Below are 23,597 nucleotides of genomic sequence, written 5' to 3'. Positions count from 1 at the left end.
AAATAAACAAATAAAACGCTGAGTGGCCATCAACCACCCCTTCTTTCGTCTCCATGTCTTCGTCTCTGACCGAAAACGAAGACTGACTCTTCGTTCGTATCCAACATGAGACGAAGGAGGAGGCGGGGGAAAGGGGTGGCTGGCCACCCTGTATTTTTTTTTTTTTTTTAAATTATTATTAAAATGATTTAAAAATGTCAATTCATCATCCACGTAAGCAAATAATTTGATAAAATGAATAGTAACCTACTATCAGATGAAATTGCATACATTTGGGGCGTTTAGTGGCCTAATTGTATTTTTTTGATCTAATTACACTTATTGGACATAAATGCCCTTCATATATGTTTTTTTTTTAACTCCCATAGTCAGCTACTCAGCTCCAAGTCTCCAACATGGCCATCTGGCCGATGCATTTTTCCATTCTCCGTTGTCCATGAAACTCTCAACTCTCAGTCGTCTCAGTCCTTCTTCTGATTGACTGTAAGGTAATATCACCGCCACCCTAATTTGTCTCTAACTCTATATGTGTGCGCGTGTGTATGTATGTATATACCTGCCTATGTTCTTCAAGATTCAATTTTTTTCAGCTGAAACGTTCGTTGATTGGATACTTGGCATTGAAATCTTGGATTAGCTTTCTATTCCCCTCAAGATTTCTAGATTTTACTTGCTTATCAGTAGTGGGTATGTGCTATTAGAAGCTTATGTGGAATTGTGGACATTCTTGCATTTGTTTTATCAACTTTTTCAGGGCTGATTTCATTTGGAAAACTCTTGTTCAGATCAGGTGTTTTTTTTTTCTCCTCTGAATCATATATTGTTCACATCTATTTTCTGATTACTTGTGGACCCAATTCTTCATCCTGTATAAATCAATCAAAAAAATTGTGTTATGAAATGCCTTCTGAATTCTGATTCTGATTCTGTATTCAGTAAATACTAAAAAGTTGAGGTTCTACACAACAATCTAAATGTTTGACTGGGTTTGTATTTTGAGATTGTTTTTAGTGGAATCAGAAAAGGGTTAGCCTGCATTCATGTGTATGTCTTTTTATATGTTTGATAGGGGAAGAGACTTGATTGTGATTTGTGTCTACTGCTGACATTGTGATGCAGATTCTTGTGAGTTGTTGGATCTTTTGTTTTTGCAATAGTTTTTTACGAGGGTGTGTACTAGGTAAACCCCGCCTGATCTTAGCGGACTACAAGGAGGTAAACCAGCCTAGGTAGTTCATAGCTGACCGGCTTAAACCAAGAAGACCAATAGGTCACTCCCACTGGGAGTCGAACTTGTAATCTTGTGGTTACCAAGGCTATAGTCCGACTAACTTGGTTGGGGGTGACATACTATCTTTATATCTGCTAAAGAATACATCTTGATTTGCCAATAAAAATGGCAGGTGATCCGTTACCGTCTAGAAGGGAACTTGATCATTGTTTAAAGGGCGTGAGTTGAGCTAAAGCATCCTGGTAAGTCTGATCGCCATGTCTGCATATGGCCATATAATGGAAAGGGAAATCTCGGCTCACAGTCTTTCGAGCAGAGGAAATTCGGGTTTGTATAATTGTATTCTGAGTTTATTCACACTTTCCTACCTAGTATAGATCAAAGTACACTAAGGTTTCATTTCTGACATTTTAACTAAAAGAAATGTGCTCAGTTTGATGTCCATGAGATAAAGATTAATTTATACTATACCTTTGCAGAAATGGGAAGCCGTTTTACTATGGAGACAGGAATTTACATGTCGTCTTTTGCTGCCACAGTCTTCATTGCTGGGCTTGTAACAGTTGGGGTTTCGTTAATGACACTACTGATAACCTTGACAGTGATGTTACAGTCCTGCCAGAACAAAAATTCTGGGGTTATACAGAGTCTTCGGGCGTCAAAATCCACTTATAATTATCATTACTGCTTGGCTTTTACTATGCATATGGAGCTGAACACTTTGGATTCGGATTCTTTCCCCGATATTTGTAAGGATGCTGCAATTCAGTACATCAAAGAAGGCCAATACATGAACGATTTAAATGTTACCGTGCAGTTGGCTGAGAAATACTTCAGCACTATCAAACCGCTAGAAGATGGTAAGGATGTTGTGTTGATGGATGCTGATGACTTTTTCCCCGAAGACCTCTTATACCCGAACCTATCATTTCATCAGTTATGTTCTTCTAATAGTAACAAGCTTCCTTTCAGTTCACCACTATCTTATCTTCCTCGTTTCATCGTTTCTCAGGCAGTGTTTACTGAGTAAAGTTAAACTAATAGTACCTATCTTTTGGCAGATCCCGAGAAAATGGTTGCTCTGATTGTACAGATGACTATGAGAAAAACCCGAAGCATGTTTTTGTCCAAAAATTGTACATGAAACTTCAAGCCAGAGGGTGGCAGCTGGTTTTGCTATCAAGGAAGCCCGAGAGATTACGTAATGCCACAATAGAATACCTTCTTTCATCAGAATGCAGTGGGTGGTCGTCATTAATTATGAGGTACTCCCACTTCAAGATATTAATTATAGCCTCGGTTGCTCATTAAGACAAAACTATCAATGCATAAATGGATATTGTGTGACATATTGCGTTCAATCATGATTTACATGTTCTTCCGTGTGTGTGTAAACGAGGTTTTTAAGGTGTAGACTTTCTTGCAAATGGGGGCAACCCCAGTTGAGCTGGTCAGATAGTTGGCTTGGTAATCGCAAAGTTCCAAGTTTGACTCCTCGTGAGAGCTGTCCATTGGCTTTCTTGGTTTGAACTGGTCAGATATGGGTAACCTAGGTTGTTTTAGTGGGTTTCACCCATAGCTCATTTTCGGACAGTGGTTGCAGGTTTTCCCGTAAATCAAAGACTTTCTTGCAAATTTTTTTACTCGTAGTTCTTGAAGATGGAAAAAAAGAAAGGAAAACTGCAGAAATATGGTCAGACTTTCTGACAGGTGTTTTGCTAATTGGCTATACTATTGCAGAAAGAACCACGAAATGCAAACAGATACACGGGAATACTTTTCTGCACAAAGGGCAGCATTGCAAGATGCAGGATTTCGTATTGTAGCTGCTATTAGCAGCCATTTGGACGCCCTAACTGGTCCCTCTCCAGGAAACCGCGTTTTCAAGCTACCAAATCCTGTTTCAGTATCAAGCCAGCACAATATTTCGAGTGCTTGAACCAACCGAAGAAGATTACAGATTCTTGCCAGGAAAAAACAAAGTCACTGGGATTGACCATCCTGCTTCCCTGTCTAAGCTACTGTTCCTGCTGCTTGAATATAATGTTTTAAGTAGAATGAAAGTTCCACAATCTTGTCGGGCGAGGGTGTGGGGCCCTGGTGCCTGGGGACGATGGACTTCGCCTTTTGAGGGTGAATAGAATGAAAGTTGCCATAGAAAAGATTGACACAAGTTTGTGAATTGTATATGTTGGTGTACAGTTGCAATTTTGATATTGCTGTAGATTTACAGATCAAAAGCTTGCATTTTGCTGGAATTGGATGAACAAGTACATGCAAAATCTTCTAATACAATTATTATTTTTTATTGTTGTTTAATGTATGAAATGATGTTGAGTGTTATCCAGTTTAATGGAGATTTTTGAAGATCTTGTATACTACACTAATCTTGTATTGTGTATTCGATCACTTTGCATGCAAAAGACGAAATTCCTTGTTTCTGGGTCTCCACACTCCGGCTTTACAGGGATTGTGGAGGAGTTAAATTACGGTAATTTAACTGCCTCTTAAATGAGAGGACCAGTGCTTAGTGCCTACAATAAGTCGAAGATAAAACTCCATACTGCGACTGTCTGAATTTGATACAATAACAATAAAATGTGTTTTGTGGTTTTTATTTAAAATTTATTATATGAACTCTTAATCTCTACTCCCTTAGTTTTACTTCTTGAAATGACAACTATATATAAGTTATCTTTAATATGTGCATTCAAGAAAAATGTATATAGTTTGGGAAGAAGAAAAATGTTTATATCAAAATTTAGGTGAGAGAGAGTAAAATTAGAGATTACAAAGTAAGATTTTCCTTTTTTACTTTGCTGTTGACTGCACTGTGGAAAAAAGCCACCGCATTTATGCTATTTTGACCCGTAAAGTGGAGCCAAAGACCTCTGCAGTGAGGATATTTTTGTTCCCTTTCTCTCTCCTCATCATCATCCACTTCGCCATCTCCAAATTCTCTCTCTCCTCGAAGATATATAACGGAACGTCGTACGCAGAGTCGCGGAGTGATTCTTAGTTCAAGGTTTCCCAAATAGTTTGGATCCGACGTTTCGCCTTGTTTTTCTGGAACTCCACTCTGATCTGCAGAAGCACAAGCTGGTAGATCAAGAACTCCCTTTTTTCTTCAAGGTTTGCTTCTTTCACTTGCCCATTGTTTTCCATATTTCAATCGAGATCTCATATGAATTGGGTTTGATTTTTCTTGCATCAAATCGGTTTGTGATGGCACCTTAATGCACATAAAATGGCAGTCAAATAATAAGGGAAAGACTGATTTTTTATTTTTATTTTTTAAAACTGTTAAATTCTGAGTTGAATCTTAGGTTTGAAGGGTCAGATCTGGACTTTGCTTTTGAGGGATTTTAGGAGCACAAAAAAGAGAATGTCTTTCATTGGGACTCAGCAGAAATGCAAGGCTTGTGAGAAGACAGTTTATCCTGTGGAGCTGTTGTCAGCTGATGGGATTAATTATCACAAGTCTTGCTTCAGATGCAGCCATTGCAAAGGCACCCTTAAGGTAAAATTCTTCCTACATTCATAGGCCTTATTATTTGATATATGTTCTATGCATTTTGATTCTCTAATCCTCTTAAATAGATTGCAATCACCATTTCTTATAGAATTAAGCTTATGGGAACAACTTAGCTAAAATCATCACATTATTGACTTGGTAATCACAAGGTTACAAGTTCTACTCTGAACGGTAGTGGCCTATTGGCCTTGGCAACCTAAGCTGGTTTACCTCCTTGTGGAAGCTTTTGGCCTTATTGGTTTGAGTTGGTTAGCTTTGGGCAACTTAGGCTGGTTTACCTCTTTGTGGTTCTTTGCTGGCTATGGTCACAAGGGAGATTTACTCGGTCTACACCCTCGAGTATTGGCTGCGGACCGCGGTTTCTCTCGTTACTAAAAAGTCATCACATATAAAGAATTGTACTTTATATAATGGATAATGGTCTTTCTCTCTGATTAGTAGGAAATTCATAATATTGGTTGTTTGAGAGCAATATGATGTCGCTTCACTTTGTTGTTCTATTATTCATGGGTTCTGATTTTGATCTTGTTACTTATGATGCATTGTGTTAGCTGAGTAATTACTCCTCAATGGAAGGTGTTCTGTACTGTAAGCCCCATTTCGAGCAGCTCTTCAAGGAATCAGGGAATTTCAATAAGAATTTTCAGTCACGTAAGTCTTGTCCTTTTGTCTTTAATGTATCTTTAAAAAAAAAAAACAATTTTAAAATGATTCTGCTTCTACTTCTTTGCTTATTTTTCTGTACTTATACTTTCAACAGCTGCAAAGTCGGCTGACAAGTTAACCCCAGAGCTGGTAAATTTTCTTGACAACTATTTATATCTATACATTATCAAGTGCAAACAGTGTCTAAGTTATGGGATATGTTGTTATCAGTGTCTGAATCATTGTACCTTTTTCGTTTTGGTATTCAGACAAGGTCCCCTAGCAAAGCTGCCAGCATGTTCTCCGGGACACAGGAAAAATGTGCTACTTGTGGGAAGACAGCTTACCCTCTGGAGAAGGTTAGATATATAGATTCCCAGAATTTCACTTCATTATAATTCTTGACATTTGATGCAGTCTTTTGTAGTATTTCTCTGATTTTGCTAACACTAACGAGTACACTATACCTTTACGATCTCCTATGAGGTTCTATTTCTCCATTCAACTCTCTTTAACGTTAATTTGGTTCTAACTCTTTGTACTGGCATATGTTTGGTCAGATGTCTAGCCAAGTAAGTTCACCCTTGCCTGTCTGTTTCCTACTACCATGTGACCTTGTAATACTTAACCTTAAGTTGAAAATATGAAGCGTCGTTTTTGTTCCGTTTCCCCTGAATAAGTCGTTTGGTAAATGGCTGTTAGCTGATTGGGTTATAGGGTATGACTGGTTGATAACATTAGCTGATTGTAGAAAAGTGTTTGGTAAATTAGCTGATAGCTGTTTAGTATAATTTCTTTTCTCAAAAAGCTAATTGAAAAAGGTGCTTTGAGTAGCTTTTTGAATTTTAGCATTTTGGAGTTACAAAAAGTTGATTAACCAAACACTTATATTGATTTTTTAACCAAATCAAACAACTAATAGTGTGGTCAAATAAGCCAAAATTGGCTGATAAGCTAACTATTTTACCAAACAGGGTCGAAAGCTCACTACATATGGAACTGGAACTGAATGAATCAAGAATAAACGAGGGTTTTTCTTTTTCGTGCTTTTTCAGGTGACAGTGGAGAACCAATCCTACCACAAGTCGTGTTTTAAATGTTCTCATGGTGGATGCTCTTTAACTCCCTCGAACTATGCAGCACTGGATGGAATCTTATATTGCAAACCTCATTTCTCCCAGCTATTCAAGGAGAAAGGTAGCTACAACCACCTAATCAAGTCAGCCTCGGTGAAGCGCCCGACAACTCCAGTTCCTGAAGCTTGAAAATCTCTTCCCCTTCTTCGTTATTTCTCTACTGGCCATTTGCCTTCTTTCTTTCTTTCTTTCTTTCGGTGTGTTTCCTCGCTCTCTTTTTACCTCTGGCCAGTAGCATAACCGACTACTTTCACAATTGAGACTCTCGGAGTGTTTAATATACCTTGTGGTGTGAGATGGGTTTTGTCCTTGATTATGACATAAGTTCTGCTGTCACTAGTCCCTTCCAATGGTTGGGGCTGTACATTGTTGCAATGAGAATGCTGGTCTTTTTATCCTATGGTGTGGGTTTGAATGCTGATATTATTGTTCATAGATTCTTTGATCTTTTTGTACTTCTGTGCTACTTATTGTCAAAATATGTTCATGAACTTGAGTCATAAAAACATATTTGGGTTACACACGAAAGAGCATGGTGTTGATAATATCTTATACAATCATGTATACAATACTTAGTACTGAGTACTATTAGCATCAACTGTAATAGTACTTAGTACAATCAGGCATATCATTCTTGGTTAAACCTAATACTGCTGATCGAAACTGTTGAACTTAAAATAATATATGTGTGTGTTTTGTTTAGTTAAGAGTAATACATTGAGTAAACGGCCCGTCAATTGAAACCCGTTGAACTTAAAATAATACGGAGTATATATGTATGTGTTTTGTTTAGTTGAGGGTGATACATTAAGTAAACGGTTTTTTTTTTTTTTTTTTTTTTTTTTTTTTTTTTTTTTAAATAGTTTTGATAAGAAAAAAAAAATTAGAGTTATCTAGGGTTGTTGAGCATAAAGTTTCAGAGATTGGTCACATCAGATTCTATTTGGCCCCCAAGATAAAAGAAGATGAGGAGGCTGCCCCAACCACTTGGGAGTTGGGAGACAAGATCTAAAGACAGAAAGCAAGGCCAAGGTGTAAAATACACCTTGCCTGAGCTCCCTCTTGCTATCCTAGTAAGCTGGATGCGGAGATTCGAACCCATGACCCTCTTTGGCATGGTTCTGATATCAAATTTAAACATGTTCTTTATCTCAACTAAAAAGTCTAAGCTGATAGTTAGATTGCACATTTATGTTTATATACTCAACAACAATCACTACTGGAAGATAGTTAGATTGCACATTTATGTTTATATATTCAACAACAATCACTATTGGAAGGTACTCTCTGAATGATTGCAGAGCTCATGTAGAGTTCAACTTGAAATCTTGTAGTTAACAAATTAACTGTTAGACTAATTCGACTGGATTGCTCCCATTTGATTCTTTATTTGTTTAGCCTAAAACGAGAGCTTAGTGAATTTACTATTGTTTTTACGACATAACTTTGGGTCTATGATTTTAAAAGAAGAAAAACAATCATAGGAAACATAGAGAATACCTTTTAGTCTTTTACCTGTCAAAACAGTTCACTCAACCATCTTGAAGAATTGCTGCTTTAATTTAAATACAACTATGACATCACAGCTCGTTTGGTTCGCTGGAAAATATTTGAAGGGAAATGGAATTGAAATTTCATGGAAAATAAATTCCAGAAAAATTGATTCAATTGTTTGGTTGGTGGAAATGAAATTACTGGAAATATGAATTCCATTGTTTGGTTGGGTTTAGAAAGATAAGGAATAATGAATATAAAGACCAATATGCCCTTAAAAAGATGAATGAATAAATAAGTGTCTATGTAATTAAGAAATTTTCATAAGGGTAAAATGGTACACTGATGTTATTTTTCTTCCCATTCCTTGTGGAAAACAAAATCCCACCCCTTTGCAAAGAATTTATTTTCCTCAACTTTGAGAAATCCATTTTCCAATGGAAAATGTTTTCCATCCAACCAAACAACATAAACCAACATTTTCCTTCACTTTGAAGAAAATATTTTCCATCTAACCAAACACCCCCGAATAAGTTTGTTAGTTGACATCACCATAGAAATGATCTTTCACCAGCAAGAAAGGCTGCTTTTGACTAAACATACTTCCTTTAATGCAATTTAGGATTAAAAAAAGAAAAAAGAAAAATAGAAAGCCTGTCAAGAAAATACAAATGTAAAATTGATAAGTCTTTTCTATTGTTAATAAAATATGGAACAAGTTATACCATGCTGTATAGACTGAATGCTACAGTATTTTCTGAAAAAAAAAAAAAAAAAAAAAAAACCTATCTTTCTTTCATAGTCCCATGATGCTGGGAAGAATGGAGAGATTAAAAGTAGCTTATTGAGAATTCCTGTTCTGGCTAATCTGGTTACAGATTGATACAAGATGGAATCCCTTGTACAGGTTCCGGGGCGAAAAAATTAAAATGAGGGCAGAATCTGAGGCAGCCATGAGATGCAACTAGCTGTTGAAGCTTGCTCCCAATGTCCTTGAGCGACAAAATTAACAGAACCCTTTGTTGATTCCTTTCCTCGTTAACTTTTCTTTCATCTACTACGTTTCTTAGCTTCACTATAAAGAACAACACCGAAAACTGTCAGGGAATAGCCTAGCATCCCTGTAACGGAGACTGGATTTCTAAATATTAGTATGGATACAACCACGGCTACAGCTCCTTTAGCATTCCCCAGAACCTGTAGGAGCCAACAACAATCTGTTAGGAGCACAGTGACAAGAAGATATGTACCGACTGACTTTAAAGAAAATGAACCTAAAAGAGAAAAGTACAAAAAGAAACAATCATAAAAAAGAAATTCATAGTTCAGATCAAGCAAAGGTCTAATAGCCTCAGATGTTCTTTTAGAATAAAGATTAAGCTGTAATATACTTAATCTCGACTGAAACAATGGACCCTTTTTATTTTTTAACTTTACTTTCTTGAATTCATGTATTAACATTAACATTAAAATCACGAGATCATGGAGAGATATAGCTTGACTAAAAAAAGTCAAGAAATAATACCTGAAGTGTTAGCGCACTGGTGTGTTTTGTGACCAAAAAATTGGTCAAATTTACAAAATAAGCAAGTGCAGAATTGAATAGTAGTAACCAGACAATATTCATATCATTTCTTGCAAGTGCCAATGTGATACCAACGACGTTCTCTTCCATAATTATAGTCGCTGGTAACAGAAGTACAACAGCTAGAGGAGCCATGTAGAGCAGAAGGTTCATGGAATTCAGCTTCTCCCTTAAATAACCAAAAAAAAAAATAAAAAAATTTCAGGTTCCATGGCCAAATTATTCATATACCACAATCAATTTCGGTATTTGATTTAAGATACAGCATAAAACTACAAACGAAATGTTACCCTTCAGAAGAAAGCAAGATCCCTTGAAGCACTGACTTGAGTGCCCTGGCAGCTGTGGCACCGATACAAACAATGAACCCAAATAAATGGAAGCTTGGCTCACCCTACAATCATCAAAAGATAGATATGAACATACGAAAACTCTTCTCCAGAATATGTCAGATACAAAGGCCTAATGTTTCATAAGACTAGTTTACCAAATATGGCAAAGAAGAGAAGTTCACAAACAAGCATCCCCACTTCCCCAGACATCCTCATCTAATCACCAGCTAAAACTCGGTTTCATTTCAGTTTGTAATCTACTTTTGTCAGTTTGTAAATATAGACAATAAAACGTTTTACTACTGAAAAATTATATATATATCAGATTTTGACTACTAGTACACAGTTACCTGTGGCTTCATTAGAGACAACGATCTCATTCATTTATGCCACTCCCAGAAATATAGTTTAGCCCCTGTTTCCCATCCAACATGATAAGGTGTCACATTGCAACAGTCAATCATTATACCATGCACCATGGTCCACCTTACAGATGTAAGAAATCCATTTTTAGTATACTGAATGTTTATTTTTAGCGCATTGAAGGTTTACTTTTAGATATATTACCAAAAAGTAAACTTTCGGTATATTAAAAATTAACATTTAATATACTAAAAATGAACATTTATTCGTAGTTCACATTGCAACATGGACCATGGTCCATAGTATAATTTGCCACAAAGGAGCAAGCCAATTTGTTAAACAAATGCAAGCAAATCAATGAAAATGTGATTAAACAGCATCATAAAAGACCCATTTTTAAGATTGTTATCGGAATTCAGTTAAGGGGCCGGAGAAAGCAAAGAAAACATACCCCGCTGGCGATGACAACTCCGGTGACAACAGGGATAAGAGTTGCATAAGTGAGCCAAGCCTCTCTCTTCAGAGTCATCAAATAGGCAAAGACGGCAGTGAAGAAAGGCGTGGTGGCGCCAATCGCCTGGTTGAACGAAACCGGCAAGTAACGGAGGGAGATGTTGCCGCTGACTACGGAGGTGCAAAAGACGAGACTTAAAGCCGCGATCTTGAGGAATTGAACCCTAGATCTTATCGTCTGCAGTGGAACCATCTTCATCCACGCAATGGCGATGTAGCTGAGCAGCGAGCAAGCCGTCATGTGGCACATGGTGAGAAAGATCGGGTATTTAAACCCGTAACTGCTCAGCAAGTACTTGTTCAGCAGCAAAACCCCAATGTTGGACGAATACCACGCTCCCACCAGCCCGATCGTGAACAACCGGCCGGATGTCTTCATCACCGACATTGAATCAGTCTACCCAAACCCCAACCTCTCCTTCCTCAAAATTCTCCCAGAAAATGGGAAAAAACAACAAAATTACACGGAATTGAAACCGGATCTGCCCCAAAAAGAGTGAATCAACAATGAAAAACAAAACCACAACGGATAAGATTCAACAAATTCAATACAAAAGAGAGAGAGAAAACAAAATTCAGATACATTTATGGATAAGAATCCTCATATCTCTCAGCCTGTCTAGGTTAACGCTCTCCGGCGGAGTGGGAGAATTGGGGAGAGAGGATCACCGACGGAGAAAATGCCGGGGAGCAACTTCAGTTCGATAATTCGATTCGCATCTTATAAATAGGGATTAATTAATTGAGTTTAGCGGTAATTAGTTTTCATAATAAAGTAATACTCCGTCTTAGTACTCTCTTTGCTGCAACTTGCTATTTTAAACTAATCCTAGTCTTTGGTCAAATTTGAACCCCCCCCCCTCAATTTTGTAATAATACTATTTTCTACCCCAATATCTTTTGGAATCTCACTTTACTCCGTTTTTCTTTTTTATACCACCAACAAAATCTTAAATTGCAATTATGTATGGTAAAACAAAGGTTGTTAATAGAAAGCAACAATTAGTTGTATGATATGCACGTTGCAAAAATCGACCTAGGCCGCCTAACTCAGTCGATTCGACGATGAATTGAGCCAAATTTAGCCGAATTAGCATATTTTACTCAGAAAACTAAACCCTTGCATTTTACTATTTTTTTTAAGTTAGCCGCCTAACGCCTACTACAACTATGATGATATGTTATTCAAATATATGGGGATAAAACAAAAACTAGACTAATCAATTTTGGTTAATATTAACCCATTTCTACCCAATTTCTTTGCAACATAACTTAACCCATTTCTACCCAATTTCTTTGCAACATAACTCAACCAGCTGCTTAGTTATCCATAGTTAGCAATGATCACAAGAAAATAAATTAATTACCCATAACTGACCGACTTAAACCAAGAAAACCATCAATAAATAACTTTCATAAGAAGTCAACTTAAAATCTTGTGATTACTAAATCAGCTGTATAACCATCTTGGCAAAAACTGTCACCACTTATAGCTCACTATGTTTCATGCAACATAGTTCACATGTCACTATTTTTACCAGATAGACTAGATCTCCAACAAGTGGAGCATTAAATGAGCATTCAATAACTCATTGAATATTTTATCATTTGGAGAATTCACTCCCTAGAGGAGATGACTGCCTTGCCAGGCAATGCAAGAACTTATAGCATTTCCTGTATAACTGCATTTAGCCTTGCAAGATCAGTATGTATGAAGCTTATTGACAGTAGTGAGATAACTGAAATTTGTGCTGGGACAAAGATAGTAAACAAAAGCATGCGGCAGAAATCATGTGTAAGTACAAAAAATGAGCAAAATTAGTTTCATCTAACAAGATGTCCAATGGTTTTGTGCTACTAAAACAAGGTTGAATGACAAAAGGCACATATGATCAAAACAAGACACAAATATAACTGGAGTATGTAGTAAAGATGCAGCTACATAAATCACTGGAGATCTTCAAAAGCAACCCACCATGCATCTTCAACATTCTAGCTGCACGGCAAAACAAATTACAAGAATCAATCAGCAACTTCACTCTCAAATGGGTTAAAAGCAGAAATATACTAAAACTTTATATCAGGTTGATGCAAGGGTGTGAGTTGGGGTATGTTTACAAGTATCCACCCACTCAACAAACAGAGACTCACACTTCTAAGCAGACCCAAAATAGAGAGACCTTAAAAGTATGATAGCTTTTATACATTGGCAAAAGTAAGAAAAGATAGCATAGTATAAATTTTATTAGGAATTAGATTGGCTTCCTAGACAAAAAGAGTGTTCTTTTACCATATACATTCTTCAGAACATGTCACCCAAAGTAAATACATCCAGCCAATTTAATTCAACTACAAATATTTACATTCACAAAACAAGTACACATATTTATGGAAACCCACAACTCCATACTGAAATTTTACCAATGGGTTTGTCTCTAACCATACAAGTAAAACTCAAAGCATATCAACAATAGGAATGTTCCTTTAACTTATACATGACAGCATCAATTCATCCTATCCTATATATATAAAGTACAAAAACAAGAAATGACATGTGAATACCTTAGATGTTGCTTGGGTACATGAAAACTCTAACCTTGTTACCCTGCAAATTCAGAAAGAAAAAAAAAACGAATACATTAAGGATTAGAAAAGAGACGAAAAAACTATAAAAATGTTAGCTTTGCACAAATAGTTGCTATGAATTGAAGTGGGTGGAGCAATAGAAACGCACCATGGATTTGGGTGGGAGGTTGGACTTGAACTTAGCTCTGACGACGCCACTGTTGCCGTGAGGCCTGCAGACCTTTCCCCAGATGCAGCGGTAGTGAGAGCCGCCCTTCTTGGTCTTAGCCTTGTAGACGTAGGCCATGCGCTTTCCCAGGTACCATGCCACTTCCTCCTGGGTGTTCACTCCTTCGATCTGAATCAGTGAGGTGTTCGGATACTGATTCGACTTCGACCTATTCCCCAATTCACACACATTCGTTCATAAATCAATCAAAAAGGGAAATAAAAAGATGGTAAACACGGGGTTTTTCAGTTTCATATTCATATATTCTCACCTCTTGTAACCGAGAACCGTTCCTCTAACATACAGTCTGCGATCAGAACAGAAACAAATCCACTAATCAGTATTTGAAAGTGGAGGAAAAGACAGAGAAAGCAAAGGGAGAGGAGAAGATGGGTGACCTGACACGCTCGCCTTGACGTCCTTTCACCATTTTCACCGTTGGAAGGCGGAGCAGCTGCGGAGAGTGATTCAGAGACCTAAGCTAAACCCTAATTTGGTGGTTCAGTGGAAGATAGGTTTTATATGGCGGGAGTGGGTTCATTCGGGCCATTGGGCCGGTGAAAACAATGGGCCTATCCAATTCGGCCTGTGAACGTAATGGGCCGTTCCAATTCAATGAACCAATTAAAAATTAAAATTAAAATTAAAAAAATAATATTTTTTTGATCTTTCAGTTATACACTTATACCTGTTGTATAATTTGTCTCGAGTTATATGTGTAATTATTTTTAATTTTTAAGTTATGAAAAGCTACAATTATACTCAAGTAGTCCAATTTTATCTCTCTAATATTAAGCTCACATTACCTCATTTTTATAGCCAATGTAAAAATAAATCTCGAGTTGCGTAATAATTTTATCGATCAAATTCACATCAAGTCAAATGATTAATCATTACGCTAAGGTATTAAGGACAAATCAACCACCTTATTAAATTATATAATGGTAGCAAAAATAATTTTTAATAGATTAAAAAATCACTACTTCACTCATTACGGAGTAATTTAAACATGCCCGCATAGGTTTAGTTCAATGATTCATTAGAAATATTTGAGAGAAGAGACGAATATTTGAACCTCGGCAGCGACTATGCTTAAAGTGGACAAATCTTTAATCACAATGATATTGAAGTCACGTCTATTGAGTCATTGAGTTACCCAATTTACATTTTTCCAATTGCTAGCCTTTGGAGTTAGGAATTCAACTTTTTAAGAGAATGAGTAATTTAAAGATTAAAATTAATTAAAGATAGTTATACATATAAGTCAATGATTAAATTTATATCGGGTATAAAATGAAGTACAAAAGTTGCAATTTTCCAAATTAAAAATAGCTTCATCGGCGATCGCTCTTCTTCTCGGGTCGCCTGAGCAAAACTCTCAAACTAAGCAATAACAGAGAAAGGGGTTTTGGTTATCAACTCGTAGTGATTCGATTGGGCCCGTGCGAACTCGACTGCGTCGATTCATCGCTCTTAGATCAGTGGCTCCACCCAATTTTACTTGGTACGCCTGTAGATCAGATTCAATCCTTCAATTTCTCGATTTTTATTCATTTTCACCGCTTCTTCGTGCCTTTTTGTTACTGATTTTGCTCATAGTTCTGTTTTGAACCTATTCAGCTCCGTTTCTGATCCTCTTTTAGCATTTTAGGATCTTTGTTTTTCTCGGCGCGCTGCTTCGCTTCGTTCTATGTGAAGAAAAAACTTGAATCATTAGGTCCTATGTAATGAAAAACAATTGAATCTGTAGATCCTCCTCCCTTTGTTTTGATTTTAATAAATCTTTGTGTAATGGCTATAACGGGTTACCGATAGACATTGAAAATTAGGGTTCTTTATGGAACTTTTTAGAGACTGAATGTATCTACTTAGATGCTACCTGTTAATAGTAGGCTAGTTTGGTAAAGCTTTTGATTATGGAATGTGAGTAATGCATGAGTTCTTCTGACTTGGTTATGGAGACTTAGCTTAAATAAGCTAAATGGTAGTGCAATTCATAAATCATAATGTTTGCTGAACAGTTCCCATAACTGCTTTGCCAAATTTCTGTTTTAGAAAATCATTTTCTTGATCAAACCTGCTGGGATAACAAAAATTGAAGTGAATCTCCTAAAATATGAGTTATTATTAGGATTTGATATATGGAGTAATGGAGCCTTATGATCACTTATGGTTGTAACCTGTATAAAATTTCTAAACTAGGTATCTTGACATTCTTGAAAATATAGAAGTGTGGTGATCTTTTTTTTTTTTTTTGGGTGCGCATAGAAGTGTGGTGATGTTCTTCTTCTTTATTTTGTGAAATTCCCAAATCCCAAGAAGCTATTAGGAATTTTAACAATATGTGCAAACATGTTTTGATAATGAATTGCCAAATGAAGCAGGAAATGGGTTTATGGACACTGCTGGAGGGATGTCTGCTTCTTGCCAATGCATTGGCAATACTAAATGAAGACCGTTTTCTTGCTCCTAGAGGCTGGAGCTTCCAGGAATATTCGGGCATTAAGAGAAATTCTTTCAAGGGGCAGATTCTCGGTCTTATTTATGCAACCCAGTACTTGAGAGTTCCTCTCTTGCTTCTCAACATTCTTTGCATTGTTGTAAAGCTTGTATCTGGATAACCAACCTTTAGGTCAGTTGATATCAAGGTACATGTTTTATTGGATAACGCTTGTATCTGTATAATCATCTTCAATCTTGTATCGGGTGTTTTTTTTTTTTTTTGTCTCGCCCGGGGAATTATTGACTATTCCAATCTTCCTGATTATTGAATAATGTGTCCTTTGTTGCCATATGACAGCAGACATTCAAGTTTATCGATGGAACAGAATCCTTCCAACTCCAGGAAAAGCAGAAATAGAAGAACGTGTTTTGTCCATGATAACAACGATCCTGTTAGAGTTTCTTTCTCTCTTCTTGATGTATTACTTCTAGATTTGTAAGTTGTGCCAGGATGAAACAATTTTCTGAGGTTGCTGTATTATACATTGTTAAGACATCAATTAGTTTCCAATTGTTTGAATACTTCTGCTCTTTTCATATTCAGAGTTCATCTTTCTTGGAACTAAGCTTGTAGTTTATGCTGGGATGATTCTTCTTCCTGTCCAATAGCCCAATTTGTTAACTTCCTGTGCCATTTTATGAGTCATGAAAATACACTAGAGCATCCAGGGGTGTTTGGTTTGCGGAACATGAAATTCTTGTAACGTGATAGTTTATTATTATATTCTAGGTGTTTAGTTCGAGTTACGTTGTGCTCGGTAGGAATGTCGTATTACTATTACATTCCAGGAGTTTAGTTTGGGTTATGATATACTCTGTATGACTGTCATATTACCGCTCTAAGGTAATCTGACATTCTGTGAACCGAAATTCCAAAGGCTTCAAAAAAGCAAAATTGTATTGCAATGAATGTGTTAGAGGACAGTTACAGTTTACAAGAAGTGTTGAATTACATAATGTGATTGGAGATCTGATGCCAAACATCATTAATCAAAACCTTAAAATGGAAACTAAAGGCATCAGTCTCCACTCAAGAACAATCATAAATCAGCAAATACACTGTAAGTTTTAGAGTCTAATGCAATAAGATGTATGGCTGCAACAAACATGACAACACAGAAGCAACCAAACAACCCAACATTTAACCAGTGCCACCTCTTCTGTAAAGAAGACAGCTTGCCTTCTTCGGCCACAAGGTACATGTGGTTCGAGAGTATAAACGTGAGTGGGAGGACGCTTAAAGCGCTCGTAAGGCTCATGAAATCTCCGAGGAAAGGAAGCAGAGCAGACACGAAGGCGGTTAGAGCTATATACCCACCTCTAAGCGATGTCCTGAACGCCAGGTTACGAGGAACCAGAACGCTTCCTTTAATTTCAAACTTAGAATCAAAAAACTCGTACGTTGGAGATGCAAATATCTGCACGGGGAGTATAATAGTATATGCCAGAGTGAGTACCGATAGGATCATAGGAAGATAGTTGAATGAACAGATAGAGGCGATAATTACATGCATAGATATGATTGCTTGTAAGAACGCAAAAACATTAGAGACGGCCTTTATCCAAGTCGGACCATGAACATTGCTGAGCAAATAGGACGACGAGCTAGACCCATACGCCCAATACCCCACGAAAGTAACAGCAAACATGGGCAGACCGCCTAAAGTAAACTGAAAGTAGAGAGCCTTCATCATGTTCTTTACAGCAGGCGGTCTCACTGTAGCCTATCACAACGAGAATTTATGTAATCGTGAGCGCTAAGTGCAAGTAAAGACGAGTGATTAACCACATAGAACGAGAGCTTACCTGAATCTCTGGAATCATTCCCGTATTAAAAACCAAAAGAACATTTCCAACTCCACAAATAGTAGTAAAAGCCTTGCTTGCTGTTGTTCCAGGAATAGCGTAGTCCCTAGGAGGAGAGTTGATACCTGTAAGATAAAAGACGAGGTAAAAGATACGGTCCCGGTTCCTCCGACCAACAACTAAAGGTAAAACGAGAATAAGCAAATTCGCAAGCACATTGATGATTAGCTGTACAACACGTTTTCCTCAAAGATTAGAAGAACAGATAGCGAGCCTCAGTTGAGGCGTTGTTGACTCTTTGTGCTTTATTAGGTTGAGAAAGTACGTTTGAACAGATACTATAATGTAATAGAGTCAGTAGCAATAAAAGTAAAAAAGAAGAACAGATCAAAGCCGTTAAGGAAAATAGACATATACCATCTTTAAGTGACAAAATAAACGTTGCACACATATAGACCACGCTAAGGAGCATTGAAACCCATAGCCATGCCCTCATCGCTGACAAATTAGGTATTCCAATGGAAAAAAGGGCGCATCCCACTCCAGCTATTGCAATGAAGTGTGGAAGCTTCATTTGATGGTCATCACTAAATAGAACATAAAAGGCCTGGAAGATGAGCAAACGAGAGAATGTCATCAGAACATACATTTAGGCAAGGCAACCTACAAATTCACGGGCTCCTAGGAGTCATAAGAATCGATTTCCATGTTTCAAAAAGCTTACGAATAGTAAATAAATACATGAAAAGCGCCTTTCTAATTCTCGTTTTACTTATCGATATATTGTTACCTTTAAAGCATGGCCACCCAAAATGAGATATCCAACATTTACCAAGAACAGATTTGTATATTGCAATCCCCAAATAACTGAATAAGCAGTCTTACCTGCAACACCAAAGGCCAAATTCAACTCAATTAAGTTCATCTAAATAACTTGAACTAAACCAAGCAATGAATTAAACGAGATTGACAAGCAATGAAGGGGGCACGAACATTTATCCATTACGATTTTTTTTTTTTGGTTTCATACCATAAATAAATCCTGCAAGGTCTCTATATCTGATATGCCTCTTTCCCCCAAATTCATGAAGCTTAGCTAATAGACAACTTGCATATAACGAGATAGCATTTGCTAGGACAAAACCTACCACGCCACCAATCCAACCGAGAGGAACCATGACTGTGCCAGCAAATCCTAGAGCATAAGCACTGTTGAGACCAGTGGTGAGAACAACTCCAGCTTGAAGCCATGAATCTGCATTTTTTTTTTGCAAGACACTAAAACAGGTGAAATAACCATAGGGAACAAGAACTCATTGCCATTTAGGCCAATAATACTCTTACAATAATGACACATGTGACCTTTTTACTACCCAAAAGGCAAAATTCCCTCTCCCTGACTCCCCTAGAGCCCCCACACCCTGGTTCGATAGTGAAGGGGTAAATCATGATAACTCAACGGTCCATTAGGTGGCAGAACCAATGTATGGTGCCCACAAAGAACCCATCATATTGCTTGTAACTCTCACATTTCGACTGTTAGGACTTGATCATATATACTTGCCTACAGGGCTCAGATGAGATGATAACAAAATTTTGGGGAAAATCACACCTAAAAGACTAAAACAGGTGCTCATAGTAATTATTATCCACATGGAACAAGAACCAGCTGAACTATCCACTAATAAATTGTTCTAGCACTGTATATTATGCCATAAAAATTGAATCTTTACATCCAAAGTGATTCAAAACAATAAACAACATATTTTCCCAGAAGAATATAATGAAGAAGAAAACAAGAAGAGAAAGAAAGAGGACCGTGGCCATCCTGGTGAGAACTGTCGGATTTTTCAACATCCATCTGGTCAACATTAAAGCTATGGATATTCCCAGAAGGAGTCTCCCCAACGCCGCCGCCATGGTAGACCAGCATTCCGTCGCTCTCCAAGAGCAACATGCTCTCTTCCTCCCCCTCCTCCGCCTCCTCCTCCGCCGCCACCGCCGCCGCCGCCTCTATCTTGGTCAAATCCATCTCAACCATAGCCTCCCTCGGAATCAAGATCCAATCTCCGAGCTTACAAAGAAAGTCAGATGAGCATTGTCTGAAGCGCGTGGATCCACCAAACGCCCAACTTTCTTGGGTCGCTTCCTTTGCTGCTTATATTGCTTCCCATTTCATCAACCGTAGCCTAACGCCATTTCCATTTACAGTGCATCTTTTTTTTTTTTTTCTTCTTAAAGTTTAACTCTTTTCACCATTTCCAGTTACCTTGTCTGCTTAAAAACGACACCCAGAAATTAGTAAAATTTTTAGAAAGAAAAGAATGAATAGATGAGTTGCCTTCACGTTTAGACGACTTTATCAAAGCCCAAGAAAAGATTAAATTAAACAATTTTATGGTTTCAGCGTCGCTGTCTCGTACAATCAACCCGGAGATGATTTGCTGCTGCAAAAGTCTTACATTGTACACGTACTGTCTGCCTGGCTTTATTTATTTATTTATTTTTATTATTTTTTATTTTTTAATTTTGACTTCAACCTGGCAAAAATGTAAACTTCAACCTGAATAGTATTGTGATTCTTGAGCTAGATTAGAGCCTCTCTCATTAGTTATTCCCACAGCTTCTGTCACCCTCGGGCTGTAATTTCCTCTCAACTGGATTTGAATATTTTATGCGAAAATGAGAGGGTATTTTCGTAATTTTACTTTTCTTTATAGTGGATTAGAGCCCAAAATGAATGGGTTTTTTCATCAATGGGTAATACCCAATAACAGTTATTGCCTTTCGTAAGCCCATCAATGATAATATAAAAGCCCGCTCACAGTATGATAAATTATGGGCTTCGGATTTGAGCTTTTGTAACAAATCATTTAGGTGTTACTTTTTTTTTTTTGAAAACATTTAGGTGTTACTATATTAGGGCAAATTATACTATGGATCAGGGTCTACCTTGCATTGTAGATCGTGGTCCAAAAATAATCTTCAGATTTTATATTTATAGTTGACGCATTCTGTACCTGCAATTGATAATTTCTGTATCCGTAGCTATCATATTGTGTGTCAATAATTATTAAGTCATTTGTTTACATGTACAGAAATGGTTAACTGTAGGCACAAAATTTTTGTATCAAGGTTCACAATGCAATATGAACCCTGGTCCATGGTATAACAATTGCTATATAAGTCCAACATGATTTCCCCATGAAGTTGCATGGAGCTAAGGGCGAACAATTATTATACTATAGATCAGGATTCATATTGCATTGTGAACTCTAGTCTAAACTTTAGGTGTTTACCGTTAACATATTTTGTACTTGCAGATCAAGGGCGGAAATATTGATTTCTTTTTTCTTTTTTTTTTTTTTTGGGTGGGGGGGGGGGGGGGGGGTTGGGGGTGGGGGTGGGGGTATCACCTAGGTTCTCTCGTAAATTGACTAATAACAACATGACATATTTGATAAAGAATTTGGCAAACCTAATAAATATACAATAAGATGCCTTTGCACTATTAAAGATGGAAATGATTGATAGAGTCATGTGTTAGAGTGTTGAAATTATTTGACATCCCAACCAAATTAACAAAAAGAGATTCTAGACAGTGAACAATGGTGTTGATGAGATCAAAAGTTGAACAAAAAACAGTAAATGAAAGGGACTTGAGATAATTATAGTACTCATCACATGCAATTAACATTAATTATTACTACTATTATTATTTATCTCTCCCTTGATCAGGGAAACATATAGAAGAGGTAGGGTAAGCCTTAGAATCCTACTTTAATCATCTTCAACAGATCCACTATCATCTCAAATTGCTACTTGCACTAGGGCTTCTTGCACCATGATCTCAATTGCATAGCATGCTACCTCAATTAAATTCAGACTTGTGGTCAACCACCTCAACATCACAACATGCTTTCAATGAGATTCACAGGGATTCAGATCTGTGGACGGCCAACCTCAACTTCCCAGTATACTTTCAATGGGATTTAAAATGTGACCTGCTCTGATATAAATTGTCAGATTAAACACTTACTATGATGCCTAGAGCTATATATATAGCTAGTAGCGAAGGTGCACACCTTTAATTTATATCTGATAGAGAATGTCTCCGACCCCAAGGCCGATAGCCGAGAGTAGTCGTACCCGAGCAGGCCCGACCGCCTAACATGTTGACCCGACCTGAGGTTGTTGGTCCAAACATGAGTCCACTCGTTAGCTGGGTTTGTTTCTCTTTGTTACGCCCGAGTTTATCTAGTCGTACCGACCCGACCAGCGATAAAGCCCTAAAACTAGTGCGCCTCCATCCGAATACATTACACTACTGGAAATTCTGAAATTTCCGACCACCTGAAAGTGATCTTAAATCAAGTTGAAAGTCTTGTTCCGACCACTTTTGGTATCCGGAAAAACCTTTGTTGCTATTTCCGACCACTTTTTGAACTTTTTGGTATCAACTTAATTTAAGATCATTTTCAGGTGGTCGGAAATTTCAGAATTTCCAGTAGTGTTAGTAGTAGGACCGGTAAATCCAGGAATCTCCAAGCACGTGGAGAGATCAACCAGGCCTTTGACTCACCGTTGTGCATACGCTCCACGTGTCACGCATGCCGAGGGACTGGCATGTGTCGTCTTATAAATACAACATTAAATGCGGTAGGGGGAGGGGGGGGGGGGGGGGGGGGGGGGCTTTGGCCATTTCTAGACCTTTACCTTTAGCCCGAGAACCTCGGACTTCCTGTCACGTAACCCGAACTTAAAGACTTAAACCAACAAGCAACTGAGAGTTGTCAACGCTACACTTTGAAGACAAGATGTTAGACTCTGCTCTTTGAGCCACTGCCCAACAATCCAATATAAACCTCACAACTTTTTGAATTGCATACAATACTAAAAATATTGATATATTCATTGATACTATAGCCTTTTTCATTTATATGTGTAGGGTTTGGAGGTACATGGAGAGTGGGGTTCAAAGAGTTTGAAAAGAAAAAAAAAGGAAGAAAAAATTGGGGCAGGTGAAGGATGTTTATGGGATCCATGCATAGGGCCACAAGTGCCTTCTGGAGTTGAAAAATGATAATTACTAGGGTTTTTCTTGGCAGTTTTATGTGTCCTTGATTCCTCTGTGTAGTCCAAGAGGGAGACACTTGGCCTACATTTTTCCCATTTCAAGACAATTTATACAATTCAATGTCCGATCCAAAATTCTTGCTCCTGACACTACATACCTCTATCCACTTCAATTCTGTTCTCCCACTTAGATTTTTATTAACAATGTTTTACCTACCTCTAAAATAACCCACAATTTTCCAATAAAAAAAAAAAAGAAGTTGATGAGCCATGTGATGAGAAAGGTAGGTTAAATGCTAAATGTTTAAGAAAATATGTATAGGTGATTGAATGGGTTGATGAGCCATGTGATGAGATTGTCCATATTTGGGGTGGTGAGGTTGTTGAAATTTGGAGTCATGTGTTAAAAGGCCATAAAAGAGATTGGTGTACTCAAGTTTCGATTAATCCCTTCGCTGAATTATAAAAATCTCTATTGGGCGGGACAGTTGATTGAAAGTAAACATTAATTCTATATATCTTACATGATACTTGATTGAAACACATACATAACCTTTTTTTTTTTTTTTGTTGCATAAATATAAG

The 23,597-nt window shown here is 37.4% G+C and overlaps 4 protein-coding genes and 2 long non-coding RNA genes across 15 annotated transcripts; 3 read left to right on the top strand and 3 right to left on the bottom strand.

Annotated features, from left to right (window-relative positions):
• The first annotated feature begins 360 nt into the window (after positions 1–360).
• On the top strand, positions 361–6,125 carry LOC109186373 (uncharacterized protein At2g39920). Of its 7 annotated transcripts, XM_019336322.1 has the most exons (7): positions 361–488; positions 591–790; positions 1,070–1,125; positions 1,404–1,558; positions 1,711–2,167; positions 2,293–2,496; positions 2,972–3,584. In XM_019336322.1, the coding sequence occupies exons 4-7, from the start codon at positions 1,489–1,491 to the stop codon at positions 3,168–3,170; spliced, it is 930 nt and encodes a 309-aa protein (XP_019191867.1). In that variant the 5' UTR covers positions 361–488; positions 591–790; positions 1,070–1,125; positions 1,404–1,488; the 3' UTR covers positions 3,171–3,584. The 7 variants fall into 7 exon arrangements, 6 of the variants coding, with proteins under 6 accessions (XP_019191867.1, XP_019191871.1, XP_019191869.1 ...); XM_019336326.1 differs by lacking the exons at positions 591–790; positions 1,070–1,125 and having other exon boundaries at positions 2,972–3,213; positions 3,296–3,584; XM_019336324.1 differs by lacking the exon at positions 591–790.
• LOC109186376 (LIM domain-containing protein WLIM2b-like) lies at positions 4,097–6,968 on the top strand. Of its 2 annotated transcripts, none has more exons than XM_019336328.1 (6): positions 4,097–4,363; positions 4,558–4,751; positions 5,318–5,417; positions 5,527–5,561; positions 5,681–5,770; positions 6,467–6,968. In XM_019336328.1, exons 2-6 carry the CDS (start codon positions 4,617–4,619, stop codon positions 6,674–6,676), a joined length of 570 nt encoding a protein of 189 aa, XP_019191873.1. In that variant the 5' UTR covers positions 4,097–4,363; positions 4,558–4,616; the 3' UTR covers positions 6,677–6,968. The 2 variants fall into 2 exon arrangements, with proteins under 2 accessions (XP_019191873.1, XP_019191875.1); XM_019336330.1 differs by having other exon boundaries at positions 4,125–4,363; positions 4,601–4,751.
• A 1,752-nt stretch (positions 6,969–8,720) lies between these two features.
• LOC109186259 (probable sugar phosphate/phosphate translocator At3g11320) lies at positions 8,721–14,620 on the bottom strand. The gene is made up of 9 exons (XM_019336185.1): positions 14,612–14,620; positions 14,027–14,109; positions 13,900–13,935; positions 13,569–13,797; positions 13,401–13,439; positions 10,773–11,231; positions 9,917–10,020; positions 9,567–9,795; positions 8,721–9,238 (listed from the first exon to the last, which is right to left on the bottom strand). The coding sequence occupies exons 1-9, from the start codon at positions 14,618–14,620 to the stop codon at positions 9,092–9,094; spliced, it is 1,335 nt and encodes a 444-aa protein (XP_019191730.1). The 3' UTR covers positions 8,721–9,091.
• A 315-nt stretch (positions 14,621–14,935) lies between these two features.
• Positions 14,936–16,764, top strand: LOC109186377. Of its 3 annotated transcripts, none has more exons than XR_002055132.1 (3): positions 14,936–15,132; positions 16,013–16,260; positions 16,429–16,764. It is a non-coding gene; the product is annotated as an uncharacterized LOC109186377 (long non-coding RNA). The 3 variants fall into 3 exon arrangements; XR_002055131.1 differs by having other exon boundaries at positions 16,013–16,276; positions 16,432–16,764; XR_002055130.1 differs by having other exon boundaries at positions 16,013–16,276.
• A 246-nt stretch (positions 16,765–17,010) lies between these two features.
• Positions 17,011–20,402, bottom strand: LOC109186371 (proline transporter 2). Its single transcript, XM_019336318.1, has 7 exons — positions 19,755–20,402; positions 18,967–19,191; positions 18,727–18,821; positions 18,354–18,543; positions 17,937–18,061; positions 17,639–17,854; positions 17,011–17,548 (listed from the first exon to the last, which is right to left on the bottom strand). Exons 1-7 carry the CDS (start codon positions 19,975–19,977, stop codon positions 17,171–17,173), a joined length of 1,452 nt encoding a protein of 483 aa, XP_019191863.1. The 5' UTR covers positions 19,978–20,402; the 3' UTR covers positions 17,011–17,170.
• Positions 20,403–21,626: 1,224 nt separating this feature from the next.
• Positions 21,627–22,321, bottom strand: LOC109186349. The gene is made up of 2 exons (XR_002055126.1): positions 22,022–22,321; positions 21,627–21,940 (listed from the first exon to the last, which is right to left on the bottom strand). It is a non-coding gene; the product is annotated as an uncharacterized LOC109186349 (long non-coding RNA).
• Positions 22,322–23,597: the final 1,276 nt, after the last annotated feature.

Source organism: Ipomoea nil, unplaced genomic scaffold (genome assembly GCF_001879475.1).
Source record: "Ipomoea nil cultivar Tokyo-kokei standard unplaced genomic scaffold, Asagao_1.1 scaffold1407, whole genome shotgun sequence".
NCBI lineage: Eukaryota > Viridiplantae > Streptophyta > Magnoliopsida > Solanales > Convolvulaceae > Ipomoea > Ipomoea nil.
Note: the sequence above shows the minus strand (reverse complement) of the source record. Positions and strands in the feature narration are given on the sequence as shown.